The sequence below is a fragment of the Euphorbia lathyris genome, chromosome 9 (genome assembly GCF_963576675.1).
Source record: "Euphorbia lathyris chromosome 9, ddEupLath1.1, whole genome shotgun sequence".
In the NCBI taxonomy this organism is placed as follows: domain Eukaryota; kingdom Viridiplantae; phylum Streptophyta; class Magnoliopsida; order Malpighiales; family Euphorbiaceae; genus Euphorbia; species Euphorbia lathyris.
Genome location: NC_088918.1, coordinates 74,271,032 through 74,295,827, shown reverse-complemented (window position 1 = coordinate 74,295,827; position 24,796 = coordinate 74,271,032). Strand labels below are relative to the sequence as shown.

Genomic DNA, 24,796 nt, shown 5'->3' with positions numbered 1-24,796 from the left:
GTCAAGTAAGTTATATTTATCTTTGGTGGATTCGACACCCGTCAGTTACATATATAGGTTTGTAGATTCAACAACGGGACGTGCCATTTACTCCATGCTAGATGCAGCAATCAGATATCACCAAATCCTCATGGCTAGGGGAGATGGGGAGAAACTAGTTGCATCACCCTTAAGGGAACCTATTGCTACAAGGTTATGCCCTTCGACCTAGCAAACTAGATGCAGTAGTCGGATATCACCAAATCCCCATGACTGAGCGCGATAGGGAGAAACTAGTTTTATCACTCTTGAGGGAACATATTGCTACAAGGTTATGCCCTTCGACCTAAAGAACACATGTGGTACATAATAAAGACTGATAATCTTTAAAGACTTCATTGGTGACAAAATTAAGTTTTACATGGACGATATGATTGTCAAGATCAAAACCTTTGGAGAGCACGATACAGGCCATGAGATGGTATTCCGAATGCTGGAGAAATATAAGCTCAAACTAAACCCCAAAAAATACACCTTTGGTGTAAATTCTAGCATATTCTTGGGATTCATGATCTCACAAAGAGGGATAGAAGCAAACCCGGATAATATCTAGGTTATCACAGACCTTGAACCATCAAAATAAATAAACGACGTCAAAAAGCTCAACGAAAAAATCAATGGCCTATGAAGTTTTATCTCATGCTCGGCAAAATAATGCATGCCTTTCTACAAAAGCTTAAAATGGGATAAAAACTTCGACTGGATGACTGGATTCCAAAGGTCCTTAGAGAAATTAAAAGAGTTCCTAGCTTCGCCCCCACTATTGAGTCGATCGATTCGAGGAGAAATCCTATATCTTTATATGATCATGCTTGACGAGTCTGTATGGATGGTCCTAGTAAGGGAAAAGGAATCAGACAGTTTTTTATTTACTATGTGAGCATGGTATTAAAGGATGTAGAAACACAATACTTGAAGCTAGAAAAATTAGCCTATGATGTGGTTATCCCAACCCAAAAGCTTTATCACTACTTCCATAGCCACTTGATCGTGGTGTGGATAATAACACCCACAAAAGGCACTTCAATGTCTCGAAATGTCCGAAAGTCTAGTAAAATGGACCTTGTGCCTAACAGAGTTTGATGTAAGGTTCAAGCCTAAAAGGGCCTTCAAGGCTCAAGCATTTGCAGAATTTCTGATAGAAACCCCTAAAGATAAGTCAAACAAACTGCGATGAACACGTGGGAAGTATTTGCGGATGGAAGCTAAAACAAAGACTGAGCTATAATTGGAGTTTTCATCAAAGAATTGGATGGGATCACCTTTCGTATGCAGCAACACTATATTTCCCTACTTCTAATAATGCAATAGAGAATGCGGCGCTATTTTAGGGAATCAGAATTCTGAACGTAATAAAGTTAGACTGAGCCATCCTGAAAAACGATATCAAATTAGTAGTCAACAAGATCTCAAGCAGTTATGAAGCCAAATAGTCGAATGAAAAAGTACTTGGCACTTGCACGAAAACTCATGACTTTGGGACAACGTGAGGGGATAAAATAGGAAATCAATGCATGCATATCCCAAAAAGAGGAAAATTATGAGGCAGATCATTTATCTAAGATATCATCAACCATAGACGGGTCAAGAAACCTCTCCCTATAACATTAAGGTCATATCACATGCAAGCATCCACGAAGTTTAGGTAATGGTTTTAGACCTAAGCAATGAGTGATTTTTCCCCATCTTTTCCTACTTAACAGTAGAAACTCTATCAGAATATAAAAATTGAACAAATCAAAGTCATCTGGAAGTCACACTAATATACAGTAGTATATAACACCCTTTACCGAAGGTCTTTCCATCAACTTTGGCTCAAATGTGTTGGCTTTATCGACACTCAATACATCCTTTAGGAGATTCACCAAGGTGTATGTAGTAGCCACAAGGGCAGAGACACCTTAGTAAGAATGGTTTGATTTTATCTATTGGCCCAAAATGGCCCAAGATGTAGTAGAGTTCATTCAGAAGTGCAGGTCATATCAAGCTTACTTACCTCATATAAGGACTCCAATATCTTTTGTTGGTCCATTGTGATGTGAGAATTAGTTCCAAGGGATGGTTAAGGAACTATTTAAAATTTTCCTCCTTTAAGGCTGACTCTCTTTTTATACTTAAGATTTTTCACTTAGTTGTTTAACATAGTGATGCTGAGTAAGGTCAGAGGCAACTTTAGTTAATCTAAGACTAAGGTTGCTTCTAACGTTGAGTCAGGAAATAACGTTAGAGTTTATTCTTGAACTCATTACTCAAAAAACACACAACTTAATATATATCAGTTTTAGCGTTTTACTAGGCACAGTACAAAGCAAGCAGATAAGGAGTTAAGAGTTAGAAAATGTTACTCAATAAATTTATCCTGGTTCGGCCTCCTGCCTACGTCTAGTCCCCGAAGTCCTTCCGAGCTTTAATCCACTACTGAGCTCTTTCAGGTAGAGCACAAACCTCTTACAATAGTCACTGAGTATACAGAGTACCTTCCTCTATATCATATACTCAACACTATTCTACCACTGAGTGCTATAACCGAACAACTCAGTATCTCCTTACAATCTTTAGAATTGATAAAGGTTTTGTTCTAAATACACATAACACTTTAGATGATCTACAATCTAGTCTTTTACACAAAATGAGAGTGAGTGTAATATTTTTTTGCTTTGCTTTGGCACAGAACTTCAGATAGCTATTTGGTCAGTGTTTCGAATTTTTGAAGATCTGCATCGAATTAAGCAAATGAGAGGCCTATTTATAGTGACATCTGAACCTCCGGTGATTTCGAATTTTGAAATAACCGTTGGAGGGAAGCGGCTTTACTGTCACTTTCGCTCGTCAGTGCTCAGTGTCTTCAGCCAATAAGAACGTTGCCTTTTCTGTGTTGATCAGGGATCAGGTGCTTTTGGTCAATAAGCGTCAGGTTGTCTCTCCATTTATGGTAAAGTCTTCTTGATAGCTTTCTGTGGCGTTTGACCTTTTTCCAAAATGGATTGGCTTTGTCTCCAAGTTGTTGAGGTCAACTTCTGCCTTGTTTTCTATCCGTTCGGCTCAGCAGCTTCATCATGAAGCAATTAGCAAGGCTTTTGGATCCTTCTTCTTGCTGAGCTGAGTTGATCCATAAGCTTGGATCTGTTGACTTGGGCTTTGACACTTTCTCATGGGCTTTGGGCCTTAGTCTTAATGTCTCTTAATACTTGTGAATTTAAATACTCAACATTTGAACAAACACATTAGTAACAATTAAATCAAAGCATTTAAATTTAATGTGTTGGAATATTTTATCAATGAGATTTAATAATTTTATCAAATCAAAATCATTGTGGAAATTGTGTTTCAACATCTTTGAGAAAAGTCATTCATTTGGCATGGCCATTTGTAACATAGTGCATTGATAGTAAGAACTTTTCCTAAAACTCAATATCAAAGGAAATGCCTCATTGTAGCTATAAACCATTTCACCAAATGGGCAGAAGCCGAACCAGTTTCCTCCATCACCTTCAAACATATAACTGACTTTATGAAAAACTTCATACTTAACAAACTTGGAATTTCCCACACTATATTCACTGACAACGAAAAATAGTTTGATTGTTAGGCCTTTAAAACCTATTGTGAAAGTTGCATATCAAGCTTTATTTTACCTTAGTATCTCATCCTCAAAAGAACGGAATGACTGAGGTCACAAACTGAACTATAGTCCATGAGCTGAAAATAAAGTTGGAAGCGCTCAAGACATCTTGGGTGGAGGATTTGCATAGTGTTCTCTAGGCATACTGAATAACACCAAAAACTATTACGAGAAACCCCTTTCTCCCTCACTTAATGTTCAAAGCTTTAGTCGTGCCTATAAAGATATGTGCCTCCAGTCCAAGAGCAGTTTTCTACTCGGAGGTAGATAATGAAAGAAACCTTAGGGGAAAACTCAATATGTTGGAGGAGAAAAGGGAGCAGGTGTCAAAATGGTCGCATACAATTTACAGTGAAAGCAATCCATGAAAAAAAATGAGGCCAATGCAATTCTACGTAGGAGATCTGATAGTTCGAAGCACCAAAGTTTCTCAAGCGCACGAAGGAAAATGCAAAATGGGCATCAATTTGGAAAGTTCGTTCCAAGTATAGATGAATGTGTCAACACACACACTTAACGCTTGAAGGAGTTAATGCGGAAGCCAATTCCCAATTCCAAGTACTCAACATCTATTCGAAAATACTACAATTAGAAAAGACCGCAGGTCTTAGCAAGTCATTAATTTTTTCCTAAGATCATTGCCCTTCGACGGTCGATCAAGAAAGCTTTGCACTATCATTCAGTCACAACATACCTGTATTTCCTTCAGTTATACTTTTCGGTAGTCGAAATCTATATATTAATGAATTATTCAAGTCTCAAAATTCTTTAGATTATATTTAAAGACCAGTCTTATGCATGATACAAGGACCCCGATCACAATCTTTAGTTTAAACATTATGGAGTGTTACATTTTCTTATCCATTCATAAAAGTTTCGATTACATTAAGTTAAAATTTTCAAAGCAAACGGTTGAACGAAATCAAAAGATCGTATTAAAAAATGAAACATAAAGCTTAATAAAATCAATATTACAATTTAAAAGGAAATATGATTAATCAACTGAGGAACACAATTGGACTTGAAATGGGTCAGGATGCTCGTTAGTTGTATCATCATCATCCGACAGATACAAATCGACCCTAAATGAAAAGTCTGCATCCGGATGTTGCTCCCTTAACGACCTTAGAATCAATATTATGCACTTATTTAAATAACAACCTCAAAACTCGCCAATTCATTTCAACTTTGGAGGCTCTTAAAGAACAAACTTCGGCCTCAAACCTCTTCAAATCATGCCCCTGCCCTCATCACGCTCCTAATCAAAGAGCTTTAAAATCAAACCAAAAATATAAAGTTACCGAAACTAAAAATATCATAAAATAATGATTAAAATCAAACTGAAAATATATATATATAAAGCGAACCAAAATTTTAATAATTTAGTTGAAGGAGAGATCCAACTCGTAATTTCAACATACGTTGATTAATTGGAAATTTTAGAAGATTAGAGCTCTATTTGACTTTCGAGGTATAGGTTGAGGACCTAATTGATGATTTTAGAAGTTAAAGATACAATTGACTTTTAATGTTTAGTTTAGGGGTCTAATTGGATTTTAAGCCAATTTTATGTATCCACCCAGCTTGAGCAAACGGTTTTAGGGTTTTTTTCTTTCGCGGGTTTTTCTTTTTTGAACCTCTTCCTATTTCCCCCGGCTGAAATGGGAATTGAACTTGTGAATTCAGCAAACTGAAATCGTCTTTCTAATTGGGTGTAACAGTGTGGCATAAAGACAACCACCGTCGAGTGCGCTGCTGAATGCTGTGACAGTGTGTGATTTTTCCCGCCAAAAAATGGTATTCCTCCGCCATCAAGTTCCTTCCCGGAAAAGACCTTCCTCTTCTTCCTTCGTCTCCCCTCTCGTTTCATCTAAAGTTCCTAAACCCACCGCCACAGAACCACCTCCATCGTGTTCGGAAAACGAGGCTGGTTCTCCGGCTGTAGCTATTGATAAATTGGTCTCTATTCTGGCAGATGCAGGCTGTACCTTGATCAACCCCTCCGGCCCACCCTGCCTTCCTTCCGATTCTCTCAAGCTCCGTTCTTATCTCGACCGCCTATTTTCAACTTCTAATGATGGTCCTGTTCTCCGCTCTCATTTCCTTGCTGGCTTGTCTGCTTACATTAACTCTTCTCAAAATCTTCGAAGGTGAGTTTGTTCAATTTGTCGCCTGTTTTAAAATTTTCAAGCCCTCATTTCTCTTTTTGTTTTTGGCTATTCAATAGGCTATTGTTTTCTTCAAATCAATACGGCAGAACTGAAAGCTTAATGCGGCATCTTCTGCTAGTTCCCTCCATCCAATTGGACATCCAGATTTTACTTCTGGAGAAAATTCCTGAGTATTTTGATGTTAGTCCAGAATCTTCGTTTGAGGATGATGCTGCGCGTCTTATCATTAATCAGTTTCGATGGCTTGATTTTATAGTTGATTCTAATGCTTTTTGTGAGAAATTGATGCAAGTTCTCTCTATTTCCCCTTTGCCTTTAAAGAAAGAGATAATTGGATCACTGCCCGAGATTATTGGTGATCCAAACACTAAGGCTGTGGTTGATTACCTTGGACAAATGCTTCAAGAAGATTCTTCTATCATTATACCGGTGCTGGATTGTTTTTCAAATCTTCAGTTGGAGGATGTGTTGCAAGAACAGGTTTTCTGTACCCAATCGTTTTCTCTCATGACATTCTTTCTCGTAAAATTTTATGTTCTAATGTGCCAAGGAATGTATTTATTCATCTAATTGAAAGCTTCATGTTTTCTTTGTGCTGATTCTCATAGAACCAGTTCTGAATTTTCCTTTATTATGAATTCGCACTATGTGGGAGAAACAATGTAAATGTGCATCTAGTGCAATCTTATATCAAAAGGCGCTATCTCAAAATCAATATCTCTTTTGTTCATCAATTATTAGGTAAATGAATAGGCTCTCACCAAATGTGTTGTTCAACTTCTTATTTCACTTGCAGGTTACAACCATAGCGATTTCATTCATACCGACAATAGATGGGGAAAGCATACCTCATTTGCTGAGGTTCTTGCTGCTTTCAGCGACACCTCAAAATGTTAGAAGAATAATACGGCAGATTAGGGAACAGCTAAATTTTGTAGGAATATCAAATTATCAGGCAACTCAACACAGGGGGAAAGCACTTGTGGATAGTACAGAGGCATCAATACTTGATGCCTTGAGAACTACTCTTTTATTTAAAAATGTAAGTCTGTCGTCTTGATGTTGGTTCAGACATGTACAATCCCATTAATTTCACCCTTTAATTTTGTTGTTATTCTTAGGTGCTATGCGAAGAGGTTGTGAAAGAACTGATTAGCCTTGAGAAACCTCAGGATCACAAGATCATAGACTTGTGGCTCATTGTGTTGATATACATGAATGGGGAGTCCATGCAAAAGACAATTGAGAAAATTCTGAAGAAGAAAGTTGTTGGAAACTGTATTCAGAAAGTTATGATTGACCAGTGCATATTTGGGAACAAGGAATTGGTAAAGGTACCCTGAAATGAAGAACTGCTCCAATCTAAAGAATTTTGAATCACAATTAAGCTACCTTTTAAACTCCTTCTAAGCATCTTTTTAATTTTTTAGGGTTATTTTCCATCATTTCTTTCTTTGTCCGAGTACTTATTGGCTAGCAGGGAACAAAAGGCAAGAGAATTTGGCATTCATATGTACCTTTGTCTGTTCGAAGCCTTTACTGATACTTACTATAGACAGGAAGTAAGCAGCTTAAGAATATATTTCCTATTTTTTTTTTATCTGATACATGTGTCACAGTGTCTCATTCCAGTTGTTCTACAGGTTGTTGGCTCAATTATAACTCATGTGGGATCTGGCATTAGCTTTGAAGTGAATTCTGCCTTGCAGGCTTTGTCTTTCCTGGTGTCCAAATGTGCCCAAGATTTAATTCCTTTTGCTACTCATATAAATGGTATCTAAAACATTTTGAGTTTCATATTCACATACATTTTGATTATTTGCACAGTTTGGTTCAGTCAGTTAAATGTTATATTTATGTATAAACTGTCTGGTGCTACGATACATTTACCTATTGCTTTTTATGCCTTAGGTCTATTGGATTATTTGGAGGGATTTACTATAGAAAATCTACACAAGGTGACTGTTGGTCCAGAAATGAGTATTGGCATTTTGTATTTAAGTGCTTGCTTTCATGAGTATCTCCATGGTGCAGGTTTATGAAATTCTCAGCCAGATGGCATTGTTGGCTCAATCTGGTGCAGAGCGGTGCAGGTCTTCCTTTGGAAATGAAATTCTTATGATAGTGAGAAAGCAGGTATCTTGGAGTATCTTTCAACTTTCTTCATCCCTCCTCCCTTTTCTTTTTCTTATTTATTTATTTTGGTTGATTCTGATCTTTAGCTGCATTTTGTGGTTGCCTTGCTCCTATCTGTCAGGTAAGCCATCCTGATTTGAAGTACAAAAAAATGGGTCTAATTGGAGTTCTAAAAATAGTATCCTGTCTGGCAGATGCAAACGAAGTTAGCGATGCATCATTTCAGGTGGGTTAATATTAACTTAGGAGTTCAGAGTTCCATATTAATAGCCCTCTTTTGCTGTTTACTTGCTACTGATGCTTGATTATGACTTCTGACTTCTGGTTGCCTACCACTTTTTCTAACTTTTTTTTATTAGTCCAAAGCTTGACCATTCTGACCATCCGGCATGTGCTGTATTTAATGTATTATATGGTTACTTTCAGTAGATACTATTGTAAAACTTTGTGGATTTGTGTTTTCTGCTAATGTGCTAGTTTCTTATGAATACTTTTCTTATTGTCAACTTCTTCTGAAATTCAGTTTAACAATATATTAGCTTGTGAAATACGGATATTTGTCGATGATATTTTACTGTTAATCAGGAAGGAACTTTAGATTTGTTATTTGTGTTGCCTGTTTAACAAGCATCCAGTACTCCAATTTGGTTACTAACTGTTGTAATATTTGTGTCAACTTCTGAGATGGTTTTCTTATGATATGTTGACATCTTGACCGTGCCATGTTTTTCGAGTTTTCTATGTGTTCTTCAATGTGGCCTAGTAAGTAATAACCCAACACTAGCCTATTTGAACAATCTTATGTGCCCTTGTCTGTCATCTGGTTATCAGTCCTCTGTGTGGAACCTGTTGATTCTTTAAATGCAACATTTTTTTATTCATACCAGCAAGCACTTTAAAAGAGATACAAGAACCTTGTTTCATATCGGACTTCCTTAAGTTAGGAACATAAATTTACATTTAAATGTCCTAGTCTCCTAGAAGCCTTCCTATAAATCATAAAACAGAAAAAATAACATAAATTCAAATAATTGGATAAAACAGAAAAATAAAATGCAGTATTCAGATAAATATGAATAAAGTAGATAAACTCTTTTTTACCTATCACTTATCCCCATATATCCATGTGTCTACCACCTTAACCATAGCTGTTTATGGAATCAGCATCAGCATCTTGATGCCTTACAAATTGCAGTTCCAATTTTTCTTTGCTGGCAAAAATTGAACATAATCGCCTAATTTAGTCTAATCTAGGGTTCTCCACTTCTACTCGACTGGAATTTTCCTGAAGAACTGATGTCAATCCAAAAAAACCTCAAATGATTGACACTATGTTTCGGTGCCAATTTAACCTAGGGATTGACATGTTGGAGTAACCATTTTTGAGGTGAAAATAAAATTTTAATAGCATGCTTTAACTTCATGACCTACTCTAACACTTTGACCATTCACAACCACTTGAGTGAAATCCAGGTATCTATTTTTTAGTTTATTGATTGATGCAAGTTAAAATTTTATATGTTCATTTGAATGAATATGCATTTGAGTTATAATATAAAATTTTGTGTTGCAGCAATTGTTTTATGCATTTATCAATATAAGATTTTTGTGTAGTACTAATGGTTTTTCACATTAATGTAGATTACAACTTATTTATCAAGTTCAGTATATCAAAGATGCATGTTTTTACGTGCATAGAATATTGACACATCTCTTTTGCATTTTATGTGCATGGGTATAGTCTTAATTAAATTATTTACACTGGTGATAACATAATTATTTATAAGTAATTCTGAATATTAGCATTTATAAGCCGATAATGACAAAATATATTGTACATTATTTGAAAGATATTAGTTATAGATTTAAGTTAAATTTTTACATTTAGCCATGAATGCAATTGAGATAAATTTATGAAGATAAATTCAACTATAGTGAAGATTAATAAATACAAATATGCAAACAATATTAAGAATGTCTCTATTACCATAACCTTTATAAAGTGCCAACTCATATGCAAAAATCTAATTATTAAAGATTCAGTATACTGGAAATCAAATATTCTTATTTAGCCAAACTCAAACCTGATCTGAAATCTTTTATTTGTAGAAAACTCATTGATGACACGAATGTGCATGAAATACAAATGACACTAAAAAGTTTTGCAACCTGAATGACTTGGTTAGGAAAGGACCTGGGCAAAACTGGCTCAACCCAGTTATTCTCTATACTATCGTGAAACACAACTTTTATGGTCTGAAATTGCTATTCTATTTTAAAAATAGGCTGAAATGGCAAATTTGTTGTTTTTGTTTTCTTAAGTTATTGAGCCTTCTATTATAAACTTACATATTGGAATGTTCCTTTTCTGCTTTGAATATTGATATGCAGAAAACTGATTCTGAGGAGGCTTTAGAACTCTTAAGAACATCTTTGGAGTCTTGTAAACATTTGTACTTACCGTTGGTTCTCTTATATGACGAATTGGCTGCATTGCTAGAATATAAAAAACTTCAACCTACAATTATGGAGTGGTAAGTTCAATTCCTTTTTGCTAGTAGAGCTTTTTAGGCATGAAACGAGATCAATCATGGCATCTTAATTTTAATTTATATGTATTTCTTTAGGATTGTCAAACATGTTGGAGAATTTGAGTCTCTGTTTCTATCTGATCTTGATGGCGGGCAATTGTGCGTCCCTAATACTTATGAGGGTTTAGAAGGTTAGATTGGTGATGTAGTCTCTTCTTTTTCCTTAAGTTTGTAGGCAATCTTACTTGGACTAGACTAAAGTTTCTACTATTCCTTTCAGGGCAGCTATGGATGAATCTAGATGGTGACATGTCTCCTATTTGTTTGAGTATCTTTCGATTGGCTTCCTCTTTGTCAGAGTAATTATTGGCTCTTCTCTCCTTTGTTTAGATTATTGTGTATATTTCAAGCCGATCTTAATTTTGTGCTTTGTGTAGGTCTATGACTTCTTTACAAACTCTGCCGGCTTACTTTCTTTTGCTTTCAGCTGTAAGTATATTTTGTTTGTGTCACAAGTAAGATAGAGACAATAAAGAAAGTAACTGGACTTCGATTTTTTTTTTTTTTTTTTTTTATATATTTCCGTTTTCAATTTTTCAGGTGGAGAGGTTAACAAATCAGGGGTCTCTTGGTGGAATTGATGCATTACTCGGCTGTCCTTTACAGCTTCCATCTTTTAAGGTTTGGTTGTTACATCCAAGATTTTTTTCTTTCCTTGATGATCTTTTTTGTTCATAATGAATTGAAACTTTGTTTAGCATTGAAGCTGATCTGGAGTTGGAAACTAGGGCATCATATATGGTCCTTATGAATGATAAATTTGCTAAACTAATAAAAGAAATAAACCTAAAAACCAAACACATAACCTCTTCTCTTGATTATATCTATTTATATGTGAAGCTCATAATTCCACTTGAATTTTGGCCAAGACACTAGATATAGTCAGTTATCTCGTGTGCCTTATCTTAATTGGCATGCTAAGGCTGATAAGAATAATGTGGTGAGCCCTAATAAAGAATTCAACAGTTTATTCAGGCCCCCAACATAAATAATAACTCAGCCAATTATATATTTATTATTATTAGTATTGTTTTTATTATGAACAGGTTTGAGTTGCATTCTCAAGTTGAGTCCAATTTATCCTGCATCTCCCATGTCACAACTTAGTCTTGATCATTGCATTTAGTCCTATTGAATGTGGCTTCTCTTTCTCTATTGAATACAGCAACTTAAGTAAACTAGTAATAGTAATTTCTTATCCTCAAGTCAGTTCCTATTATCCCAATAAGAATAAATAAGTAATGTAAGAATTTCATATTTTTCATTGCCCTTAGAAGTCTTATTTCCGTCCAGTTTTGGGTGGATTTTGCAAGACTTGGCTCACTCTTAATCATCAAAATTGACACAAATACAATTCCAACCCTTGTGGTAATTCTCATAAGCAAGCAGCTGATAGACAATTGGCAAAAATACTATCACCCAGGGAACCTAAAGCCAATCTCTGCCCTTTATGATATAATGTAAAATTATTTATCCCCGTAGGGGAATGGGAATAGGGAAGTCTTGGCTCAATTGAGTCAATATGAAATGTTTATGCTAGGAGAGGGAAGGGAACACATTGCAATAAAGGGTGAATTGGGCGAGCTGGCAAAGTTAGTTATGCGTTGGGGAGAGAGCAATCAGTTGTAAGAAGGGAGAGGAGCAGAGTGAGGCGAGTTGTTTTTTCCTATAGTTTTGGGTTTGAGGCTCTTAGCTGTGAGCTAAGGGAGAGGGAGAATTTGCCAGGCACTATGAGCAGTGTCCATCATCTCATCTTGTTATTCCATTTCGCTTTTTCAGATTAATAACATCTCTCCCATTATTCATTTGTTTCTGTTTCCTTTCTTATCTGATATTGTTAAAGAGTATCCGACTATCTGTAAACACACATACCATAGTCATGTGAGAGCACACTTCCATGGCAAGATCCTTTCTTTCTCTTCTTCCTTTACTTTGCAAGCTTGAAATTATTTCTACCCTCCTTTTGTGTGCCTTAATCGCTCTCAGTTTCCCCCATATGATTATGCCTCTTAATCTTTCCCATTCTATCCATTTTTTCATGGCTATCTATACTCATAGAAGAGCATGAAGATCTGACCCTATCAGGATACATGTCTTTTTTGGAGCTAGTTTGCAAAGGGTTATCATGCAAAACTTAATGCATCATCTAATCTGTTTTCGGCTTCAAAATTTGGTAACTATGATTCTGGCAAGAAATAGGTAATATGCCTCACAATATCAACATCCATGAATACCAATATGTTCTCATCAGGCTACTAAAATTGGAATATGACTAAAGTTGGAAATTTGCCTATACCTGATAGGATATGTTACTTGGAAGGAAAATGAAAAGAGCAGAGGAAAATCAATGGAAGTCTGGTATACCTAGTAGCCTCTCCATCAAATACTCTGTAGTGATGTTATTGAACCATTATTTCATTTATTACCGGATTGCCTCAGTTTCCTTTCTTCATAAGTAAAGAGAGCTGGAATGATTTCTTCAGTAATGAAATATCCTTAACAATTTAAAAATATTTATAATATTAATTAATTACAGAAAACTTGAATAATATTTACACAATGACAATTGCACACATGTTCTTTTTTCTTGTTCTGGTGATCATACTTAAGTGCATACTTATTACCTTAAATTTAAACATGTTAGGACACTAAATATTTATTGACACCTGAAAACAGTTACATCTGTGTCATCTTCTTTGACTTAATTGTGATTTCACACATCTTTCCAGTTTCCACATTAAACTCTTGTGTCAATATTGCAATTCCTAACCAGATTGCAGCTGATATCTTTTGCCTTCTGTGCTGCTAGTACTTCTCTAAAGATGGTTGGCAGTCTCTGACGGCAAAGCAGAAGCAGATTGTCGTCCTTTCTCTTTATTATGCGGTCAATTGGATTAGAGAATTGGTACAGATGTCTAGCTTGTCGCTATTAACTTCTGGATTCTGTTGGTTTTCTATTTGAATATCAAATGCATTTTATTCTTATCATTTCAAGCATGTTTTAGTTTTTAATTCATCTAATTTCTTTTGTAGCTGAACGCTTTTTGCACGCAAGTTGTCCAAGGATTTGAATGCATTAGCCAAGCAGCAAGGGAGGATGTAATCACCAAATTATTGAAGCGCTTGAGGAACCTCATGTAAACTCTATCTCTCTCAATTTCTTTATACTTTGTGCATTACTTGTACAAGATGTCTTCTTTTGTGCATTAAAATGAGGAACAACTTGCACAATTTTTTGAATTGATTGTACTTCTGATAATGGGGTGAACCTGTAGTGCTGAATCATGAGGCACTATAATGGAAATGACAAAATAAAGGCACATTGGTCGATTAGGTTTCGACATTGAAAATATCGAATGGGAGTGCCTTATTGAAATACATGATTAATTTCAATGATTTAGTCATGAATGTATAAGTGAAAACTTTTAATTGCTAATTCATGTATTCCTAATAATTCTTCGCAATAGACAGTTTTTTGTGTAATAGTTATAGTTGCAAAAGCCCTCTTAGAATTAGATCCATATTTTACTTTGTAGTTGTACTTAATGCATGCCTTAGAGCTTTATCATTGCTTATATTTCTCTACATACTAGAGAATAAAGTTTTTCTGGTTTGTTCTAGGAAAATAATTATCAAAGAAAGTATCCATATTCATTATGTCCTGTGTTTGTAATGCTTCTTTGGCAGGACTTGTGCATTTTCTTTTCTGGATAGAAGTTTAAATCATATTTCTATGTAAACTTGTTCATTAGGCATTGGTACTAGTATGATAACTTGTGATAGGGATCAGTAGCATGAATATTGAATAGTACCAGTGAATAATAATAAATGTGAATAAAAGAGTGAAGAACTTGGCCTTCACATTTATATTATGTGGGAATGAAACCAAGGAACCCATTGATTAGATCTTTAGCGAGAATTATATCCTAAACAAAATAGGCAAACATTTGTAGGAAAATTTTGATTGAATGAAAACTGAATGTTAAGCATTACAAGCTTGGATACCTGTAGATTCTATCTGATCCTACAACCTTAGACATCTAAGTTACATATGTACTTGAGAAAATTGAATGTTCATCGTTACTAAGCTTGGATACGTGTTGAACCAATCTGGTCTTACAACCTTAGACATTGAATTTTTTTTACGTAGTCTTAACCTAAAGGATTTTACTCGCACAGAGATGAATAGGTTAGATGCTATTATAAACCATTAAGGACTTAAACTAAGCTGTAATAATATAATTAAGGCCAAAACCTTAAAATTTGGTCCCTGAATTACTTTTTGAAAGTTAATGTTGCCGTTCATTTCTTTTCATATAAGCCCTTTAAACTTTATTTTGCTCCAATTAAACTCATACATTGTCATTGGGTAATTACTAACCCTGTTGTTCCAAAGAGCTGGTTATCAATTTTTTCCCTTTCAAAGAGCTTGCACATTATGGAATCTAATGAAGTTCTTACTTATATTTTTTCTAGTTTCTGTTATAAATTATACTGAAATTTGTCCTCAAAAGCTATATCTCATGATAACTGAAAGGATTTCCAAATGCAGAGTTCTGGAAAGCTTATTAAATAATTTCATCCAGTGCCATCCTATGTCTCTGCCAGAACTTCATTTTCATTTTCAACATTGTGAAACTTCATTCTTGGATCATGCCAACAATACCATGCATGTGGAAAACAAGAATGAGCAAAAGAATACACAACATACCACAACTCAAAACAAGCCAAAAGTTAAAAAGATCTCAAAGCCATTGACAAGTTCAAATATGAACGGACGACTCAGGCAGCCAACACTATTTGACGTATTGTCGAAAAAGGGAGCTGCAACCGGCAAACAGGTCTTAAGTGAGGATTCTTCTGGTCAATCTTTGGAGCCACTGAAGTCAGCAGATCAAGATTCTTGTAATTCTACTGAGCCATTAGTTTTAGAAATTTCTGCTGCTACCAAGGCTCTGGATACACAGAGATTTAAATTCAGGCCTCTTTTAAGCCAATGCTTCTCCCTTTTGGAATTTTCAGTAGTAAGTATATACAAATTATCTGAAGCAGTTCTTGATCTTCTTTCCTTCATGATTTTGCTGCATTCAATTCTGACTCATTCATGGACAGTCAATTCTAGGCTTTTGTGATTTGATGCTGGTACTATTTTTCTGATGGATTAATATGTTTTTTGGAAAATTCTGCATATCTGGATTGCTCTAGTAAATTGGTCAACACATGTTCTTGTGGAAAGAGAAACTTAAGCCAATTTTATTTTAAGGACTGACTTCTTTATTTTAGAATCTAGACTGGGCAAACTCATATGAAAAGAAGGTATATAAATACATCCATTTTGATCAGTGTATCAATTATTACTTATCATCTCATGCTGCATTATTGATAATTTTAGTCTACTCTATTTTCAAGTCTGTTATCATAGAAAAATAATAGTTGAAGACTCATTATTTAAGAACTTCATTTTTTCTTCCTGCAGAATTTATAGTATATTTAAGACTAATAAATGTGCCTTGATGACATTGTTTTTAACAAAGTAACTTTTACTTTGTGTATGACCATTGTATGTTCGATATGAAATTAATTCAATAGTGATAAGCACTAAGTACAAAGTATGCTAAAACAAACTATCCATAGAAAGCATCCTAATTTAAACTATTGTATAGACATCAGAAAAATAAGTCATTATATTTGAACACGTTTTCCTTTTAAGATATTTTACTCCGACAAGTTATCTTTAATTGAAACAAAAGGGGCCATTTATTTTTATCAAACCCTTTTACCCTTGGGAAATCTCTTAGGTATAATCATTCCATGATTATAATTTGTACTTTGAGAAATATGAAGACTGAAGGGGGATACTTTATATTAGTGATATATTAGTATGCAGTTCTGTTACTGAACTGATATATGTTTTACTAAATAACATAATGTTAAGCACAAACACATGAATGCACACATTTGGTATAAATAGATGGGAGCTTCCATATAGATTTGACGTAACTAAGCCATTTGAGCATGTTGAATCATCAAGATCACAAAGAATCGGTTGAGGGTGAAGTATACCTACAATCGGCTATTTGTCTTGTTTATTTGATTCTATCATAGCCTATATAAACAGAAAATGATGTAAGTTAATTATTGTTGCTTTTCAGAATCAGAAGCAAGATTCGTGTTGTTCCGATCCTGCAGCTGAGGTACCAAATTTATTATACTAATTTTGGTTAATGATCACAAATTTGTCATAAAAATTTGTCAATGGTTTGTTTCCTGTGCTAGTTACCTCTACATTTATATCTCTTGCGTGATCTTCACGAGAAGCTGGATTGCTTCACTACTACTGGAAAGAAAAACCCATCCAGATGCACTGTTCCTGCTCATGGCTACAGCAAATTGACTATTGAAGAATTCTTGAGCAAAATTAGACCGCTTTTTCCTAATCTCAGGAGGCATTTTGATTGTGCAGTTTCTATTCTTAAAGATGGTAAGATCACTGCATCAAATTTAGTTGAAATGGTAATGACTCGTTCTTGAGCTGACTTTTTGATGCGTGCATTATATGTATAGGGTTGCTAGCAATGCCCTTGTATTTTCATTGTGTTTCCTAGCCCATTTTGGAATTGATGAATTTTTTTTAAGAAAGATGGATAGGTTTATCTGAGGGCCTTCTGAAATAGGAAGAAGACAGTGAGTTATTCCAATTTTGGTTTGGAGTTTGATGCATTTCCCAGAATTGGAGTTTGCATATACTAAATTTTGAGATTGTTCCTTTTTTATGTGTTTATCAGAAATGGTTATTGATATCCGATGGAGAGGTTAATGCTTAAGGTTATGTTTGTTGTATTAAGTTTATTTTTCTAAATTTATCATCAAAAGGAGGAAATTTGGCTTGAGTGAGAGGGAGAGAAAACTATTGACAAGTACCATGATTTAATTTTGAATGAATGCATTGAATCTCAAAGAACTTGTGGACTTGCGGAGTACATTCTGAATCTGCTAGCAGTTCAGATATTGCCAACCTTGTTTTATCAAAATCCTTAGTTTCCATTGTTGAGTTTTTGCATCTGAAGCCTCTTTGAATTTTATTTTATTTTTGTACCCAGCTTAATTTGTCATTTTATTGTCTGAGAGGAGGATATTTTGCAACTACCATGCTCTTATCTCTGAATTAATGTGATGAAGGTGATAAAACTTGTGAAGGACACTGGGAAGTACATTCTGAATCTGCTGGCAACCCAGATATTACCAACCATGTGCTTACAAAATCTTCAGTTCCTATTTTTGTATGTAAAGAAGTACTTCACTGTTTCAGTAAGGTAAACTTGTAATTTTTAAGCTCTTGGCTTCCACATTGACCATCAATAAACTTGGTTAATTATTCATATGAAATTCTTGTCTGCTTGCTCTTTCTAATTTTAGATGCTAAACCTTCCGGAAATTCAAGTGGAAAAAGGTATTCTTTTGGATCTGCTTCAAGAATTCCAGCTCAGGAAATCTGAGACTGTTTGTTCTGCCGCAAAACAAAGCCCTCTAGTAGGGACAATAGAAGATTTATATGTTGGTGCCTTTTCATTTATGGAAGATGTTTTACATACAGGTATATCTTGTCCTTTTCTATAGGTGCTTTAAGATGGCAATGGATATATTTTTCCTTTCCCTAATTGTAGTTCCATTTTCTTCTTGTAGCATGTACTTTCTCCTTTATGTTGGCTTCAGAATCTCTTCTCACCCTTGAATCAATTTTTTCCTCGGTTCAGAAATTCCTTGATAATTTGGAGAGAACCGGTAAAAATACACACTCGACATCCATTCACCAGGCTGTACCTACATTTCGCAACAGACTCGGAAATTCTGCTCAGAAGCTTTTGAAACATAACTGGGATGATGAAAATCTTGATAATGGCTGGAAAAACAAAGTGCGATAATTTCTATTGATTTCTTAGCTGTGTTATTACATTATTTTTCGGCCTTCAAAGGAATAATAATGCATATGTTTTCTCCAGGGAGAGATAGTGCAAAAAGTATTGCATATATACTTGGAGAATAGCGAATCTAAGTCAGAATTGCTCGATGAAATTGCAGGCTCCATTATGTCTCAGGTGTTCTTATGCTATCCTCTCTTCCTAATTAAGAAGTGGGTCATTTAAATAATACTGCCCAGATGACATTTTGATTAATGAAGACGAAACAAAATCAAAGATTAATTCGGAGAAATGTGGGTGTTGACAATAGATATGAAAAAATTTACATGCCCCTTTTAAATTTTTAGTACATATCTTATAAGTGAAACTTAGCCATTCTAAATAATTTTTTCCATACTTTGATTTGCTTGGCCCATAGATGGTTATCATTCTGACCTGAACAAAATTATGTTGCTTTTCACAGACTTCTCCAACCTTGACGAATCATGATTGTCATGGCTTTCAGACTCTGCGTAATGAGACATTTGTTGTATGGTATCGTGAGCTGGTATGGTTCTAACATTTACTGTTAAAACTGCTCCTTTTCTTGATGGATATGTTTAACATAATTTGATTTTTGACAGCATGAGGAGAACCTTGCTAGTCTTAAAAGTTCGGTGAGTATGGAGATGCATGGCATTGCAGATGAGCTGTTGTTTTTATGTGGATAAATTCAATTCACCCCTCTTATTTTCTGATTTAGGTTAAGGATGCCATTCATGGTAAACTCAAAGATGGTGTTCAACTTGAAACTGTTGAAAAGCATTTGATCAGAATAAAAAAGTCGGTGAACGTGTTAGTATCTTTAATAAACTTATGCAGGACACACAACAAGGTAATCGATTAGGATTTCAAAGTTATCACGGATTTTCATTTGCTTATTTTTATCACTGACATCTGAAATTAACGGGCAGGTTTCAGTGCATGCTGTGGCTGTCAAATATGGAGGGAAATTTGTTGATTCATTTCTCAAGGGTATATGCATGATTTTATATGTGGAATTGGATCAATGATGGAGTTACTTGTGGTACTCAGAAAATTAAAACCTTATGCAGTGTTTGACTTCTTATAAGCTACTTTCTTACAGGGTTTGACTTCTTACAAGCCCACTTTCTGACACACAAGGAGCTTGTACTCGAATTGGTAAGATCAGGTCCACTAACCTTTTACCTGGTTAGATTTCATGAGCATCTTCATTTAGATTCAGTTTAACACCTTTTTATTTACATTTCCGATCATGATTTAGGTGACGGAGCTTCAAAAGGCAACAAGAACTATCCAAACCTTATGCTCTGAAGCAAAGGTCCGTTATGAATGTATGTCTTGGAATGATTTGAGAACAATAGCTAATAATTTAGTTTCTTTCATTTTGAAGGGCTCAAAACAAATTGTTATCACTAGCAAAATTCCTTCAACAAAGCGTTCTATAGAACGCTTTTTGTTCCATGTGAAGGCTCTTCTTCATACAAAAGCAAGTGCAAGCACGTTTTGGATGGGTATGGAAATATATTTACTATGTTGGTGTTCTTAGATTAATTTTTCTTGGTTTTTGGAATCTAATAAAAGAATTTCAGAGGATAGCTTCAAATTTTTCTTAGGTCTTTCCCTACACTCCGGCTAGAAAGTGAATTTGGAAACAAAGTGAATTTGGAAACTGCAGTATTGCATAAAAAATTTACAAGTCTTAATATTCGATTAAAATCAAACCACTCATCTATATATACGTTTCAGTTTCTGAAGGTGCACGAAGTTTGAGAAACTTTTATTTGGATATGTAGCTAGATTGAAATAAATTAAAATTTCTTTATATAAAGGGTAAGTTACATTCATGGCCCCTGAACTATATTGCTATTAACGTTATGACCCCTAACTTCTATTTTCTGACGTAAAAATCATTGAGCTTTAAATTCTATAACGTTAAAGTCCGAATCAACAAACAACAGTTAAAAAAATTAACGAATTGATGAGGGTAAAATAGATAATTGACCATAATTTTTTGTGACATGGATAAAAAAAGAGTTAATGTAGTCATACTTGTTCAAGGTCATCATTTCGTTAATTCTTTTTATGGATTTTTGTTGATTTGGACTTTAACCATGTCAAGAAATAAAGTTTGAGGCCATAATGTTAGTAGCAGTATACTAACATTATGGTTCAAGGCCATGGATGTATTTTACCCGTTATATAAAAGCAATGATTCTTCTACAAGAGAGTGGCTAACATCTTAGATTTGGAATAAATGTTTGCCATTTTAAAATGGTGGAGTTTCAAAACCTTGTTCTGTCACCAAGGTGTGGATTGCTACCCAACTAAATATGTGTTCCTTTGTTTTGGCAGGAAATTTGAAACACAAAGACTTGAACGGTCAGATTGTAAGCTCTCAACTTTACTCGGATGATCAAAATGCAAATGTCGATGAAGATGAAGATTCGGCTGAAGGTAATGATAATGATCAACCTTTTAGTGTTGCTAGTGAGGACGAGGACTCCTGACTGTTGAATTGGTTTCCCCCTCAATTTCTGTTTTGTCGCCTATGCACAGTTCAGCTTCTTCCTCAGAAGCTAGAGTCGAGTCGAATTCCCAAATGGATTTAAATACTCGCATTGCGTCTTCATTGATGGATGAAGTGCAAATATGATGTTATATATCTCTGCTGGAATAATGTAAATAGTTATTTATGATTGAAAAAGATCACATTGAGAACCAAAGGAGTCGTTTTCTTGCATATGAAGCCATGCTTAAATATCATTTCTTCATGGTCATGAAGGGTATCATGAGATGTCTGAGCATCCAAAATGTGATTATAGATGGTTGTTAGCAATTTAGGGTCTGTTTAATTGAGTTGTCGTTTATTGTTTACTGTTAGTAGATGGTAGAGGAGTGAGAAGTGTGGCCATCCAATATGTCGTAATAAACGGTTGCAATTGTTTACTCTTTGATGTTAGTTGTTTATTGTTGTTAGTAGCAGGTAGAGTAGAGTCGAACTCCCAAATGGATCTAAATACTTGCATTCCATCTCCATAGATGGATGAAGTGCAAATTAGATGTTATATGCTTCCACTAGGAATGTAAATCGCAATTTATGAAAACAAAAGAAGTCATTTTCCTACATTTGACACCATGCTTATAGATAAATTGTTCATGGTCTCGAAGGGTATCATGAGAAGTCTCTGGCCATCCAAACACGAGTCTTTGATACGATTATCATTTACGTAGAATATATAGATCACATACATGATAACCCATTTTGATACTCTTAATAAATCTTAATAAATCGTTGCTAGCCATTTAATTATAGAATGTTCAATTAGAAATTGAAATTATAGAGCAATCCATTTATTGCTTGTAGTTTCTGTCGTTGATGCTTCGTCTTTATGATGGGTTTTCATGGCAAGGCAGTGACAGTTGTGCAAGGTTAATGAGGGTTGATCCGAGTGGTAAGGTTTCCTTGTCAGGTTTGAGAGTCCATTCCCCATTCTGTTAAAATTTAGCTGATTTATTGACTTTGACGGTGGATAGAAGTATTTTACCTGAACTTTTGATTTAAAAAGAAATGACAGTTGTGCGAGAATTCAAGTTTGGACATTATATAATTTCTTGGGTTAGAATGTATAAAAATGTTTTTTCAACCTTTAGAATTGGAGTATTACCATGATTTTGTATTTTTATTTCAAAATTATGCTTGACAATATATGTTATTTCTCGAATTGTACACATCAATAAATTATCTTTTTCCTAGAATTAAAAAATTCACAAAATTAAGAATTTCATTAAAATATGGTCGACATAAATGATTGATGGCAACTCTGTCACTAGTGTTTACATAAATGACTGGAGTACAGAGCAAAATGAGATTTATTAATTGAATAAAAATTACTTCACTATTTATTAATGGAATAAAATTACTTCAATATTTATTAATTGAATAAAAATTATTAATTAAAATTATCAGTGATTAATTCTTTTTTCAGTTGAATAAGATTAAGCTTTATAATGGAAATCGAAAGTATGAGAATACATATGACAAAATAACAGAACATTATATGATGATGAATCATTAAGATTATCAGTGATTGAAGTGTTGCCATATATATTTGACCAGATTAGATTTGGAATTGAAATGGCTTGATCTATTGCGGATCTGTAAATCGCATGCAAGGCAAGCTATCAATTAGGAGCATGAGGTCGCCAGTGCTTTGTTGTTCGTATACTTCTAGAGGATAGGTTTTGGTGTACAAATGACGTTTATCTTCGACAATTATGTTATGTAGTATGATATAAGTTTTGATAATATCATAAAATTTACTTTGATCCAAAAGCCTAGCTTGTCCGTGAACTATATAAACACTGGATTGCAGTATCTCGAAAGCCCGTTTGACATCCTTTCTTGCATTCTTGTGCTTTTGTTTGAAGGTAATCTTCTTATGTCTAACCGCATATGGAAAACTTTTTACAAATGCAGCACACTCGATATATATATCATTTGTTAGGAAGTATTTCATCTTGTATGTGTTATTGTTAATAGTGTACATCTTTTCTAGAGCTACTCCATGTAATTTGTCTCGAAGCAAAGGCGACATGTTCAATACATTTAGGTCATTGTTCGACTAGAAACACTGAAGCGTGCATGTCATATCCATATAGGAAATCAATGATTCATCGAGTGTATTTTCCTTCCACCAAACTGGATTATTTTTTCAAAATCAATGCATGCAATCAAGATTTTCAAGCATTTAGGAAACCCCATGGATTTCCTCATGCATTTGAAATAAGCGATTGATATTAGACTTCCTCATATATACTGCTATGAACATCTCGATAATAGAGCGACAAATTTTTTCTAGATATTCTAACGTCGTGCACTCAGCAATTCCGATATATACACATTCACGATCAACGACATCTCCATAAGCAAGCATGTGAATAGCCGTTGCACATTTTTTAAGTGGAGATAATCTCTTTTTTCTTGCAGCATCAACCTTTTGTTGGAAATATTGTATGCGATTCCTCAAGGTGTCCACTATATGTAGGAACAACGGTCTACTCATTTGAAACCTTCTGCATAACAAGTGTTCACCGTATACTGGTTCGTCAGCAAAGTAGTCTTTATATAAACATTCTGCACATTCTTCACTCTTTCGATCCACATGTTTTCTACGGCGAGTTGATGCAGATGATTGTGCTACTTGTTGTCAAAAATATTGATCCATTTGTTCATCTCTTTCGTCAACAAATTTCTAACAACTCCTATTCTACTTTGAAAAAAGTTAGTACTCATCCTCACATGACATTTTTTACTTTAAGATTGTGAAAAAGGTGAAGTATACAATAAAAGTAATAAGAGAGAAAGAGATGAGTTTATGTAATGAAAATGGTTGAAAATGTTGAATTTATAGTTAAAAGTATAATAATTCAAAAGTCACATGGTCCAACTTAATTCATAATTCAATTGCACATGTGTCACTTATCTCCACATAATTCATAATTCAAGTGCACATGGATCACTTGTCACCACATAATTTATAATTCAATTGCACATGAGTCACTTGTCACCTGATGAGTCGAAAAGGTTGAAAGGGTTCAATTATAATAATACTAATGATGCAGTTAGAGACAACCCATTTTTCAGTTTTCATTGTTTTATAGTTTGGAAATAGCTCACGCGTCTACAAAAATTGGGATTGTACCGAAATGCTTCCTTCTTATATTATCTTGAACCATATACGGATCATTAGTATAAGGGTCGGGGTTAGTAATGCAACATGATCACTAGAACTACTCTAAGAAACAATAATAATGTTTCTACTTTCAAAATCTATTTCAAATTTACAAGTACAAGACCAACAACCTGGATAGTATATTATTCCATCTCTAATGTTTTAGGCAAGTTGTGACATTTTTGAAGGTGTAATGTTACTTTCATTGTTTTTGTTCTAGTTTAATTTTACTTTTTTCATGTAAATGCTGATTAAAAGTACCAAGGATTCAAATTCTATTGGTAATTGCTAACCAAGTTTTGGCTGAAATTCCTTAAAAATGCACCAAAACAATCAGGTTAACGAAAACATCAAGCGTTTAATTTTGCACATCATATTAGAAGTAAAATTGAAATTTTATAGTTCTAGTAAATTACACGGTAACTCAACTTTACTCTAATTTACATTTTGGTATCCAATTGATATTTTGTCTTAAAAACATATCTCAAGTAATGGTTGGTGACTAGACAATTTAGTATTTTTAATCGGCCACTGACCAGTCAACACGAGTTTAACCATTTTT

General features: G+C 34.5%; 1 protein-coding gene across 1 annotated transcript; it reads left to right on the top strand.

Annotated features, from left to right (window-relative positions):
• The first annotated feature begins 5,286 nt into the window (after window positions 1-5,286).
• Window positions 5,287-21,316, top strand: LOC136206875 (uncharacterized). The gene is made up of 31 exons (XM_065998073.1): window positions 5,287-5,811; window positions 5,889-6,312; window positions 6,629-6,874; window positions 6,954-7,166; window positions 7,263-7,394; window positions 7,476-7,605; window positions 7,744-7,790; window positions 7,867-7,968; window positions 8,090-8,194; window positions 10,360-10,502; window positions 10,596-10,690; window positions 10,780-10,858; window positions 10,937-10,988; window positions 11,100-11,180; window positions 13,369-13,464; window positions 13,593-13,696; window positions 15,112-15,583; window positions 16,712-16,753; window positions 16,836-17,040; window positions 17,739-17,872; window positions 17,976-18,153; window positions 18,243-18,472; window positions 18,560-18,655; window positions 18,942-19,025; window positions 19,102-19,134; window positions 19,221-19,352; window positions 19,432-19,492; window positions 19,605-19,660; window positions 19,764-19,820; window positions 19,893-20,013; window positions 20,855-21,316. Exons 1-31 carry the CDS (start codon window positions 5,456-5,458, stop codon window positions 21,007-21,009), a joined length of 4,461 nt encoding a protein of 1,486 aa, XP_065854145.1. The 5' UTR covers window positions 5,287-5,455; the 3' UTR covers window positions 21,010-21,316.
• Window positions 21,317-24,796: the final 3,480 nt, after the last annotated feature.